Genomic DNA, 13,662 nt, shown 5'->3' on the forward strand with positions numbered 1-13,662 from the left:
CCCATATGTTGGGGTAAACCACTGTTTGGGCACACGTCGGGGCTTGGAAGGGAGGGAGCACCGTTTGACTTTTTGAACGCAAAATTGGCTGGAATCAATGGTTGCACCATGTCGCGTTTGGAGACCCCCTAATGTGCCTAAACGGTGGAAACCCCTCAATTCTAACTCCAACCCTAACCCCAACACACTCCTAACCACAGCCCTAACCCCAACACATCTCTAACCCTAATCCCAACCCTAACCATAACCCTAACCCCAACACACCCCTAACCCTAATCCCAACTCTAACCATAACCCTAACCACAAGCCTAACCCTAATCCCAACCCTAACCCCAACATATCCCTAACCCTAATCTTAACCCTAATTCCAACCCTAACCCTAATTCCACCCTAACCCTAATTCCACCCCTAACCCTAACCCTATTTCCAACCCTAACCCTAACCCTATTTCCAACCCTAACCCTAATGGAAAAAAAAATAAAAATAATTTCTTTATTTAATTTTTTGCTCCTGCCTATGGGGGTGATAAAGGGGGCTTTGTTTACTTTTCACTCTATTTTGATCACTGTGAGAGTTTGTCACAGTGATCAAAATGAATGAATGGAATCTGCAGCCGGCGGGCGCACTGCGCATGCGCCCATTTTCCAATATGGCGGCGCCCATGGTTTTTTGAGGGCAAGATGACGCTTTCAGTAGTACCATGCTTATTTGTATTTGTCTAATTGAACGCATTTTATTCCACTTTTTGACAGTATGATGATAAAGCATTGTTTTTTATTTATTTTTTATGGTATTCACTAAAGGGTTTAACTAGTGGGACAGTTTCATAGGTCTAATCGTTCTGGATGAGGCAATGCCAAATGTGTACTTTTATTGCTTATATATATATTTTTATACAAATATTTATTTATGGGCACAACATATTTTTATTTTGTATTATTTTTTTCAGATATTTCTACATTTTTTTTTTAACTTGTTTTTTTTCTTTTTTTTTTCAAACTTTTTACTTTGTCCCACTATGGTCCTTTCATTTTTCCCAGGATGATTGCTTGAATAGCATGGGGATGCAAGAGCGTCCCTATGCTATGCAAACTGTCAGCGCTGCTCTGACAGACAAAGTTGCCGATTGTGCTCTGAGCATGATCAAGCAACTTTGCTAGCTCTGTTGACCTGGATGTCATCGTGATGACTTTGGGTCAACATGGCAACAAACGGGACCTCGCAATGTTGTTGCGTGGTCTCTGCTCCAAGGGCTGAGGGGCTATCTTCCCTCTGCCTGCTCCCGAAATGCTGTGATCAAGTTTGATCACATCACTAAGGCTAGTTTCACACTAGCGCTTTTGAGCGCAGCGACGGCCTGCGCACGGCCGCCGCTAAGCCCCGCCCCCTGCCGCGCGTCCGCCGGTAGCTCCGCCTACCGGCGCATGACGCTGCATGCATCCTGCGTCCCCTATCTTTATCACTTGGGGGCGCAGGCCGTGCGCAGGCATGCGCCTTTTTGACGGTGCGCATAATGCATACTGCGCACGGCCTGCGCCCCCAGTGATAAAGATAGGGGACGCAGGATGCATGCAGCGTCATGCGCCGGTAGGCGGAGCTACCGGCGGAGGCGCGGCAGTCGGCGGGGCTTAGCGGCGGCCGTGCACAGGCCGTCGCTGCGCTCAAAAGCGCTAGTGTGAAACTAGCCTTAGGGTGTTAAAGTACTCGGAGCAGTGCGGGACTGCTCCTTGCCTTGAGTATTGGGTGTCAGCTGACAGAATTAACTGACTCCCGGTGCTGATCGCGCGCACAGCCCATGTGAGTGCAAAATCGCCTGGACGTATCCATAGGTTTATCATCCTGCAACATTTATTTTAATGGTTACAATCTCTGCTTGCTGTCATCGGCTGTTTATCATCCTGCAACATTTCGTTTAATGGTATAGAACATAGAACTCTGCTTGCTGAATTATCGCTATAATTTGTCACGATCCATTTTTGGATCTGTGTCAGATCTGCATTCTCATATTAAACCTTTTTTCCTTTCAGGCCATCAGGGGTTAATATCAGTTTTTCCCCCTAGTGGCCGCTGGTGTAATTGCATGGCTGGTCTGTTTGCTATGCAGGTGGTGACCACTCCCCCTTGCTTTAAAAGGTCACCAGGTGCTGCAGCTAACTGTTGATGATACTTTTCCTCTTTGTAGACCAACCAAGCTGGAGTCAGGAGCTGGCTGAGTGCAGTGGAGCTTCAGCTATAACCTTGTTCTGGTGCCTAACTCTGCTGTGTGGTACATTGCAGCAGATAAAGAAAAGTTTTGCTTTTTAGTTGATTTAACCCCGAGGTGTCTGTCTTATCTTTCCTTTTGTTTTATTTGTGCAGTTCACTTTTTTCCCTGTCTCACCTCCTGGGGGGGTTGGGGGTTTAGCTCAGGGCTAAACAGGAGATAGGGACAGGTCGGTGATTTGGGCCTCACTACCATCAAGTGTACCCCCAAGAAAAGTCAGGGCACCCCCTTAGCCTGAGGGGCAGTTCAGGGGCCCAGGTTCCTCATTCCCTGTTTTCCCACTACTGCCCCGTGACATAATTCATCTGTTGCATTGTACTCAATACTCACTGCTGTATATCCATGACTGGAGTCATTGTAGATATTATCTTGTGAAAGGTGTTATAGCATAGAGATGGAGCCAGGACTAATGTTTTGATCATCTATCCACCCCCTGGTGTAGGAGTAACTGCTAAATTATCCCAAATAAGGTCCCACAATCGCTCTCTCCTGACCCTGTAGTGTGGCCTATAAATCTAGAAGCATTCTAAGGGGTGCACATCCCCTCAGCAAAGCATCCCAGCAGCTAAGCATCTAGATGAAGCAGGGACGTCATGTGAGGCTGCACGGAGTCCCCGGGCTGACCTGAGGTGAACTGATGAGCGTGGGAAAATATGCAGAAACTTTCCCACACTCATTAGTTCTTCTTCGGTCAGCCAGGGAGGCTGCGCAGAGATGAACTAATTCATTCTGGCAGTGGTTTACAGAGGGCTGGTCGCATTAGCACTGGTCCCGTTGTAAACCAGTTAACCCCTTCTGATGGATTGCAGCAGGGGACCTGTCTGACCAGCGGAGAGGTAAGGATATTGTTGCTTTTTGTTTTATTTTTGTTACAGGTCCATGGTTTATTTATGGATTAGCAGAGGAATTAATATGGCCAAAAACTTGATGTCTTTATTTCATTAAAAGAATTTTTAATTAATGACTGTGTGTGTTTTCTTAACCCTTTACTAGTCTAGGGTTAACAATGGATAGGTGTCTAATTAACACTGCTCCATTATTAATCGGCTTAATGTCACCTTCCAATAGCAAGGTGACATTAACCCATTCTTATTATCCCATTAGCCACAGCTACAGTGCAATGGGAATAGAGAGGCTAAGTGCAAAAAAGGCACATCTTATAGATGCGCCTTTTCTGAGGTGTCAGGGGGCAGATTTTTGTAGCCAGTGGGGGACAAAAACAATGGTCCCTCTCAAGGCTATTAATATCTGCCCTCACTCACTGGCTTTCCCTCTCTGGTTGCGAATTTACCACGGGAGCCTACGCAATTTTTTTCAACGAATTAACCCCTTTATTTAACACCTACATGTCCCAAATTTTACACACAAACCCTCATCTAATTATTAGCCAAACACATATAAAAAAATTAATGAAATGAAATGGTTTACTGTATGTAAACCATGTGTCATTTCATGTCGGATTTTAGAATGATTTCACAGAAGACTGAAATTGAATTAGCAGCGATTCTGCTATGTAGAACTCTATCGCCGCTAATATATATAAATATATGTGTCTCAATGACATGTGTGTGTATATATATATTCTATGTGTTATATATATATATATTCTCTATGTGTCTATATCTATACTTTCGTTTCTTTAATATACATGTCAGTGTGATTTTACTGTATCGCAAAATGAATTGCCGGCTTTTGGTAAAGGACACCGGGTGCGTATTTCTCGCGAGTCACACATCTGGTCCGTGGGTAATCCGTATTTTTCTCGCCCCCAAAGCCTTGCATTGGCGTATTTTGCCCATAATATGCTGACAATCACAGCATGCTGCTATTTTCTCAGCCCGTAAAATACGGCCAAAAAATGTACTGCTGATGGGAGCTGCCCCATAGAGAAACATTGGTCCGAGTGCAATGCGTTGTTTTAACGCCTCTCACTCCTCCGTATTTCTCTCTAGTGAGACGCCAGCCTTATACTTTTTTGATGTTGTTTAGGATGGGTAACCTGGACCACTTACCCTGTTTATGTGTATTTAGCACTTGTCACTGTTAGCACTTTATATGATATATGGTATTGGTAAACACTTTTAGCATGTTAAGGCTGTGTGCACACGCTGCGGATTTTGCTGCGGTGTACAGTACAATGATTCCCTATGGGAATCAAAAACCGCAGTGCAGACGGTGCGGAATTTTCCACGCGGATTATCTGCGGTTTTCAATCCGCAGAAAGAATTGACATGTCAATTCTTTCTGCGGATTCCCCTGCGGTTTGCCATCTCCTCCATTGAGATGAAAAACCGCAGGGCCAAACCGCAGAGCAATCCGCAGGTAAAACCGCAGGTCTTTTGACCTGCGGTTTCACCTGCGGATTTTACAAAATCCGCGCGGATGAATCCGCACCTAATCCGCAGCGTGTGCACACAGCCTAAAGGTTTTTTTACAAATGGGCCAAATATTCTCTTTAGGCAGAGTTTTGTGGGTTGTTCCTTTTGTGTATGATAGAAAAAAGGAAAGTAAGATAAATGCATTGGACCTATGTATGAGATCGCTATTTATAGTAGGAGGTATAATTCCCCTGGTGAGAGTTGTGCCATCACGTTGACCGCTTGTGTGCATGTCCTCGGACGGTACTGGATGGATGCGTCCCATCGGCGCCACTAGATGATCTGTGCGTGTCACTGACATCAGGGCTTTCCCTGTGACATGCATAGTCATCCTGGCGCCGGATGTGGCGCTACTTCCGGTTCACGCTCCGGGAACACAAGCCACTAATTGCGGCTTACCCGGCACCTGGGTGTGCTTTATATAAGGAGGAGCCCCCGGAAGAAGCCCACGCATAACGCGTGTCGGGGCGCAGCATGTGGTTCTCTTGGCAGCCACGAGTAAGGAATGAAAACATGGGGTTATGACCTGATGAGTGATTAGCGAGGGACTATTGTTATGTTCACACCTCACTAGGGGATTATTATACCTCTGCTAATTTGCATTCTTGGGGCCTCTTGAATCTATTTGCACTGGCAATACACATACTATTCCCTCCCGCTGTCATTAGCTCAGCACTTTTGTTGCACCTAGGTCTCTTTCTGACACTCAGCCATACTACTATTGCATTATTTTGTCGATTCTTATATTTGTGAGCTATTTAGCAATAAAATAATCATGTGATTTTATATGAGGATATAGACTCCTTCTTTTTGCATGCTTAAATGTAATGCTCTATTAATTGGCCTCCCCCTCACTCGACTATCCCCTGTCCAGTCCATCCTTATTGCAGCAGCCAGGGTCGTCCATCTGGCTAATAGGTACTTGGACGCATCCACTCTTTGCCAGCTGTTACATTGGCTGCCCATCCATTATAGGATCCAATTCAAAGTATTTGTTCTCACCCTCAAAGCTCTCCACAGTGCGGCACCCCCCTACATCTCCTCATTTCTGTCTATCGGCCTAGCCGATCGCTGCGCTCTGGAAACAACTGTTGACTAACCTCTTCACTAATCCATACCTCCCACTCCCAACTCAAAGACTTCTCCCGTGTTGCGCTCCTATCCTCTGCAATGCTCTACCCCAAGAAATTAGGACCAGCCACAACTTGCATAGTTTTAGGCGCTCTCTCAAAACACATTTGTTCAGAGCGGCCTATCACATTCCCTAATCAAAGTCATTTTATGTGTAAGTGTGCGTGTGTAGCCCATTCCCTATCTCCATCCATCCCTCACTTCCTCAAGATGGCTGGACTATCATTGTAAATACACACCTGTACTTTGTATCTCCCCCACCTCATTGTACAGGGTGGGCCATTTATATGGATACACCTTAATAAAATGGGAATGGTTGGTGATATCAGCTTCTTGTTTGTGGCACATTTGTAAATGGGAGGGGAAAAAATCAAAATTTTCAAGATGGGTGGTGACCATGGTGGCCATTTTGAAGTTGGCCATTTTGGATCTAACTTTATTTTTTTCAATGGAAAGAGGGTCATGTGACACAAACGTATTGAGACTTTCACAAAAAAAAATGGTGTGCTTGGTTTTAACATAACTTTATTCTTTCATGAGTTATTTACAAATTTCTCTTTGTTTACAGCCATTGACGTGTCACAGAGGTTAACATGTGAGGAGCGGATAGAAATTATGTTGATGTCTGTTGAACGCAGTACCGGGTCATTGCAGCAGATTTCAATGCAAAAAAACCCACACAAGAAATCTGTCACCATTCCCGTTTTATTTAGGTGTATCCATATAAATGGGCCACCCAAAAAAGTTTGCCTCATCACTAAACATAATGTTCTGTGTAAACTGAGGGTCCTGTTCCAATTTTTGTTTTGCCCATTCTGCATATTCAGCGCACCGATCTGGTCACCAACCATTCCCATTTTCTTTAGGTGTATCCATATAAATGGCCCACCCTGTAGATTGTAAGCTCTCATTAGCAGGGTCGTTATATTTTGCTTTAGTGAATTATTGTTAACGTTGTTACGACTGTTGTGTTTGAAACTGTTAAACTGTCAACACTGTGGAATATGTTGGCGCTATATAAATAATGATTTTTATTATTATTATTATAAACAGGAAAAAGGCTTCTCCCTTGTGTGAGTTTTCTGGTGCCTAACAACATTTGATTTATGTGTAAACCATTTCCCACATTCTGAACAGGAAAAAGGCTTCTCCCCTGTGTGAGTTCTATGGTGATTAACCAAATCTGATTTCTGGTAAAAACACTTCCCACATTCTGAACAGCAAAAAGGCATCTCCCCTGTGTGGGTTCGCTGGTGCTTAGCCAAATCTGATTTCTGGTTAAAACACTTCCCACATTCTGAACAGGAAAAAGGCTTCTCCCCTGTGTGGGTTCGCTGGTGCTTAACCAAAGCTGATTTCTGGTTAAAACATTTCTCACATTCTGAACAGGAAAAAGGCTTCTCCCCTGTGTGAGTTCTCTGGTGTTTAACAAAATCTGATTTCTGGATAAAACATTTCCCACATTCTGAACAGGAAAAAGGCTTCTCCCCTGTGTGAATTCTCTGGTGCTTAACCAAAGCTGATCTCTCGTTAAAATACTTCCCACATTCTGAACAGCAAAAAGGCTTCTCCCCTGTGTGAGTTCTCTGGTGTCTAACAAGATTACATTTTTGGTTAAAACATTTCCCACATTCTGAACAGGAAAAAGGCTTCTTCCCTGGGTGCGTTCTCTGGTGCTGAACCAAATGTGATTTCTGGTTAAAACACTTCTCACATTCTGAACATGAAAATGGCTTCTCCCCTGTGTGAGTTCTCTCATGCCTAATAAGGTTTGAATTGCAGTTAAAGCATTTCCCACACTTGGAACAAGAAAATCTCTTCTCCGTTGTGTGATTTTTTTGATGATTAAGAAATGACTTTTTGAGGGAAAAACTATTTCTATATTCTGAATGTGAAAATGACTTTTCTTTAGGAGCAGTTTCTTTTTTGATGCTTATTTTCTTACTTTCATTTTCCTTAGTAGTCAGTAATGAATCAAAAGACGGGACCTGTTTCACAGGATCTTTACTGTAAAGGGATAATGATATATCTGGAACAATGGCAATCACTTCAGTTGTATCCTGTAGGATCTCAAGATCATCTGATTTAAAAATTGAAGATATCAGCTGTCCTGATCTCCTGGTAGAGTCACCTGCAAAGAAAAAAAAGATAATTATTTTAAATAAAATATCCTTGAATTTTATATTTTTGAAAATGGCTGCTTAAACCGCCAGTGAAAATGGCAAGTTATGTAAAAATATGAATGACTGTCTAAGTCAATGACAGTTCACAGTCTAATAGAAAAAGTTAGAGGATGAACCAGTAGTGTGTGGTGTTTAACTGTTTGTTCATTCTGCCTCCCAAACATCTATTATAATAAATGCCCTAAGCAGCTTCCGGTTGTAACAACTTCCGTCCAGTTGTAACCGGTGACGTCACCGCACACCTCTTACGTCCACTCCATTTTGGATCCCGACGGCATCCACGCCGGCGACATGTTCCTGCGGCGACGCTATTTTGGATCGGCGAAATCCTGCGATACTCTAGATGGCGTCGCCGCAAGAACATGTCGCCGGCGTGGACAACGTCTGGATCCAGGATGGCGCCGGCGGAAGAAGATGTCGGGGATCGTGGAGCAGCGGCGATGACGGTGTGAGCATGAGAGACGGAGTGAGAGAAGGGGTCATATGTGGAGTGAAAGAGTGAGTGGAGATGGTGAAAGGTGAGAGGAGTGTGTGTGTTGAGGGTTAACATGGCAAGAGGTGTGATGCTATCGCATCCTCCTGATGCGATAGCATCGGGCCATAATCTAGTAATAAATAAAACGCAACCCATCAATGATATGTAGGTGAAAATACCACCAATAACAACTCCTACTCATCTCACAAAATACAAGTTCCCACTCAGGTCCATCATCTGTCATAGAAAAAACAGATGTCCACATTATTAGCGGCTCAACGACTCTTGAAAAGCAACATGGCTTCCATAAACAAATCCAGCAAAATGCACTCTTTCCAAGTCAAATCTCCCCCTGGCTTCTGAGCTTTGCAGTGTACCTAAACCACATTTACCATCCCTGTATTTGGCATCACTGTAATGAGAAGGACCCACTTAGTTTCCTATGTGCGTGTCTAGTGGAGCACAATCCGGGCATTATGTGCTGGGCAATAATATGGCATATTTCTAATCTTCACTCTCCAACATCCCCTGTGTGCTAATTTCCACAAAGTGCCTGTGGAGTCAAAATAGTCACTACTCTTATAGATTAATTGACCGAGGGTTATAATTTCCAAAATGTAGTCACTTTATGAGGATTTCTACTGCTCTGGATTTCTGACATTTTGTCATATTGAGACTTCCGCAAACGGTATGTCCCATTTTCTCTGGGATCTGCTCCGGTGACGTCTGCTTCTGTCACCAGGTGCCATCTTATTCATTCTCCAGGCAGCACCGGTGATGGAGGCAACGTTAGAAACAGAAGCTGTAGGCGGCACAGGCACTGTTCAGCCACTAAGATTAGGGTGCCTGGGACCAGCAGTACCGTCCAGTCTGGCAGTATGTGTGTGGGTGCTGTCCAGGTGAAGTTATCTGCTCCCTGCTTCAGCACCTGCTTGCCCTCTTGCTTAACGTGTAGAAATGCAGTAAATATATACAGTAGATATGCGCTACATACACAGATGACCCTGATCTATGAATTACTGAACGTCTACATGTATGGCTGGGTAGAGCAGGCTGGGGCACACGTACACTTAAGGAGGTGATCAAATTGATTGTGAAGCCGTACTGTGTCCTGGATTTGTACTATGTTGGATGATGCAGAGTCAGCAGCGTTGCAGCCGGCTGCGCTGATCCTGCCACCTGCTTGAAAAGGTAAAAGCTGCCGCCCTGTGTCTGCGTGATGTCACTACACTGCCGGCTCTCTTCTATTGCAAAAAAGAAGGGATCCCTGACGAAGGACACCGAAGCCTCAGAAACGCATTGGATAATATCACTCTGTTTTGCAATAGAAGAGAGTCCGCAGTGTAGTGACGTCACGCAGACATAGGGCGGCAGCTCTTTCCTTTTCAAGCAGGAGGCAGGATCAGCGCAGCCGGCCTGAACGCTGCTGACTCTGCATCATCCTACACAGTATATATCCAAGATACAGTATGGCTTCATTATCGATTTGATCATCGCCTTAAGTGTACGGGAGCCCCTGACTACTCTGCCCAGCCATACACATAGACGTTTAGTAATGCATATATCAGTGTCATTTAGTGTATTTAGCGCATATCTATAGTATTTCTTAAAGAGGTTGTCCAGTACTAGGACAAGCACTTCTTAAACTAAATCTTCGTCCCTGATAAAATAATAAAGCTTATACTCACCTGCCAATCTGGCTCCCTTCCAGTGATGTTGGCACTCGCTGCATTGGGACTGCGATGTGGTGATGCCCAATCAGCGCTGGCGTCACTGTCTCCATCTTTGGACAAACTGAACATGAGAAGGAAGTCCGGGATGAGCTGCAGCTCTGTCTTCCTCTTCATGTTCAGTTTGTCCGAAGGTGGAGACAGTGACGCCAGCGCTGATTGTGTGCCGGGCATCACTTGTCACAGCACCGCATCACAGTAGACAAACCCCTATATGTGTATATTACAGCCATAAACCACACAGAGAGTAGAGATATATCAAAGCACAGGTGGAATGTGTTTTATGTAGTTTATCAAAATCCTGTTTCAAGTTAGTTGGTTTTAAAAAGAAAAAAGAAATTGAAAACTCAGGCTAGGGGAAGCTCTGTCGTTATTGTACAGAAATTCACACTTGGCCTCACTGTACAATTAATGTTGTCAATCATAAAAGGGAAGTTTGGGCAGAAAGACTGGACCTGGTCTTGTAGGGACCATGAGACATTCAGCAGCACAGAAGGGAGAGAAGATTCATCCAATAAGATCTCAGGGATCTAGGAAGCCAACAGCATCATTACCCTCCGCTTTCTCAAACAGACCCATCATAATGTTTTTCTTCAAGTGATTTTCTATCTTGTCAGCACATTCTACGTACGCTGTTATTTGGCTTTATAGTTACAGATCTGGGCAGGTAACGGTCAGCGTCTCCTAATCCCAGGGGGTAGGTGGATCCTCCAGGTTGTAAGTCATTAGAACAGTTTTGGGTGGAGGAGAATGTTGTGGTCCAGAGGCAAAATGGTGATCATGGTAATACGGCCGGACTACACCACCGATAAAGCAGCCACAGCCGGTGACTGAGAGGAATCTGTGACTTCTCTGCATTCAGTGGTTACTACTCACCTGGGTAGTCATATGTGGGAATCTCCTCTTTACACCACTCATCATCTCTCACATATGTCTCTGTAGTATTAATATGGGTCAGATCTTCACCCTGAAACAAATATTGCAAAAGTCACAGACAGATGGAGACGTCCCATCTATGATCAGCTCTAATCCTGCCATCTCCACCGTTCTCATTACACAAGTATAAAACATATAATACTGGTGGATAAAACAAGACTGAGCACAAGACCTTCACAGCCGTCTACACATCATAGGGGAGATCTCCTGACACCTTCTCTCCATCTACCTGATGATCCTGAGGAGCACTGGGATCTTCTTGGTTACAGTCCTGTGGAAGAAGAGGACGGGGACATCTCTCTGGTGTTGTCCTCTTACTGGATAGATCTGGAGGAAACACATACAGGGACTGAATTCATTCTCTACATACAGATAATTATAGGCCGTGTGTATTTAGTCCTGTCTATTACCTGGAGATGTGAGGGGCTGGGGAACCTCCATTATGACGTTCTTGTACAGATCTCTGTGTCCTTCTAAATACTCCCACTCCTCCATGGAGAAATAGACAGCGACATCCTGACACCTTATAGGAACCTGACACATACAATGATACTGTCATCCCCCCGATCCCTTCATAGTGTTACTGTATAATGTCCCAGCATTCCCAGCAGTGTCACCTCTCCAGTCAGCAGCTCAATCATCTTGTAGAGGAGTTCTAGGATCTTCTGGTCATTGATGTCCTCATGTAGCAGGGGGTGAGGTGGAGGCCCCGTGATTGGGCTCAGGGGTCTTCCCCATCCCTCAGACACAGGATCCTGACAGCGATCACTAGAGGTCTTCTTCACCACTGTGTAATCCTGGTTATGGAGAAACACATTAATAACTCTCACTACAGACATTTCCAGAGTCCTCACCTCTCCAGTTCTGTCCATCTGTTATTCCCATAGATAAGAATGATGTAATGTGACGTCATCAGAATCTCTCACCTCTCCAGTGAGACGGAAGAGGATCTCTAGGGTGAGGTGTAACATCCTCTCCGCCATCTTGTCTCTGTCCATATCCATCCTTGATGGGTAAATCAGGAAAATTCTCTTTTGTAGAAGATCTTCACTGAGAGGATCCGATGTTGAAGAGACCTGAATGAGAAGAAGATGAGCCGATGTTCCAAGGATTCTTCTTGTGGGAATTGGCTGTGATATCCCCTGTGCAATATATTTATTAATGTGCTCAGTAATGGGGGGGAATCTCCACATCCCTCCACCTGCAGAGCTGCACTCCACATATATGGCTGCTCTGTGCACAGGACCTGTGATGAGGTCACAGGAGGGGAGGAGTCAGGGGTCACATGATATCCGGAGTGAAGACGCTACATGGAGACTTCTCAGTCAGTGACATTCCCGCCATTATTTGCCCCACTGGATTCAATTTAGTCTGCAGTTGGACTTTAGCTATTAGATTTTCATCTATGGTGCACCAGATCATATATAAATTTTATTTTGATCAAGGTACACTGGACCACTAGTACTCGAAATAAACAGCTTAATGTCCTGAATAATATTTGCCAAAAAAGTTATCAACTCTATGTGTAGTTCAGAAGTTATTCACGTAAATCGCTTATTTATGTATGTTAGCGGAAACTTGGAAGAGTTTCACCAGTAACTTGCTCGGATTATCATCACAATGTACTTCAAGGCCAGAATGTTGTGAACTACTTCCAGTAAGACATTAATTATTCACAGATTCAACGTACTGTACCTTGTACATTCACATAATCTGAAATAAAAAATTTGAACTCCGTATAGTTCAGAAGTGAAAAGGAAAAATAATTTATTTCCATGTGTGAAAATAAGCATGGTAAAATGTCGCTAATAATGTATTAGGTGTGTTTTCAAGATGTTTTATACCTGGTCAGTAAACTACGCAATCAGTTTGGGAGTTAAAGTGAGTAGTTTAGTAAAAAGCCGCTCACCACGTCAAGGTAATGGGATTAACACTTGAAAACCTTGAATGTTCTGTAGATTTTGCTAAGGGTGGCTGGCCAGTGTTAAATATTCTCTGTTTAAGTTTGAATTGAATCATTAAAAAATGTATTCCAAAGTTAATTTCTGTGTTATCATTTTCATTCCTGTGAATTTGAGGTTTTCAGACTTATTCTAAATTTGCCTCCACACATATCCCACAAAAAAGATGGAGGACATAACATGACAATTACTTGTGCTGGTGTTAGTAAACAACCATTAACATTTTTTTTGTTTTTACATTTTTTAAATATTTTTCTACTTTAAAGTTACGCATTAGCATATGAAAGTGACAACTCATGACTTTTGTTACCTGAAAGAGAATGAAAGATATTCAAGTCATAACTGTCATGGATTCTAGGAAAGTCATTTCAAAATGTTAAATTCAAAAACCATTAAATTGACTAATCTGACATTTTGGCCAGGCACTTGGGAAACACTTGGCTCGATGGTACACTTTTTGTGTGTCACTAGAAAGTGAAGACAGTATTCTTCAGAGTCTAATCTTAAGGCTGTATAGAAGGATTTTTTCATAGTAGCTTTTGAATGTTTTTTACCACTTATCTGTTTTGATTTTGCACTTTTAATATCGCATGTAGGGCATACAT

The 13,662-nt window shown here is 43.6% G+C and overlaps 1 protein-coding gene across 1 annotated transcript in view; it reads right to left on the reverse strand.

The window, feature by feature from the left end:
- The window catches only part of LOC141082444 (uncharacterized), a 119,494-nt gene extending 107,178 nt beyond the window's left edge, over window positions 1-12,316 (reverse strand). The window contains exons 1-6 of the mRNA XM_073566386.1: window positions 12,023-12,316; window positions 11,714-11,893; window positions 11,507-11,630; window positions 11,326-11,423; window positions 11,037-11,127; window positions 9,536-9,609 (exon numbers count right to left, since the gene is read on the reverse strand). Of these exons, the coding sequence (XP_073422487.1) occupies window positions 9,536-9,609; window positions 11,037-11,127; window positions 11,326-11,423; window positions 11,507-11,630; window positions 11,714-11,893; window positions 12,023-12,289 (834 nt within the window). The 5' untranslated portion in view covers window positions 12,290-12,316. The remainder of the gene's footprint in view (window positions 1-9,535; window positions 9,610-11,036; window positions 11,128-11,325; window positions 11,424-11,506; window positions 11,631-11,713; window positions 11,894-12,022) is intronic.
- Window positions 12,317-13,662: the final 1,346 nt, after the last annotated feature.

This window comes from Dendrobates tinctorius, unplaced genomic scaffold (genome assembly GCF_039654945.1).
Source record: "Dendrobates tinctorius isolate UK_male_01 unplaced genomic scaffold, ASM3965494v1 ptg000017l, whole genome shotgun sequence".
Classification (NCBI taxonomy): Eukaryota; Metazoa; Chordata; class Amphibia; order Anura; family Dendrobatidae; genus Dendrobates; species Dendrobates tinctorius.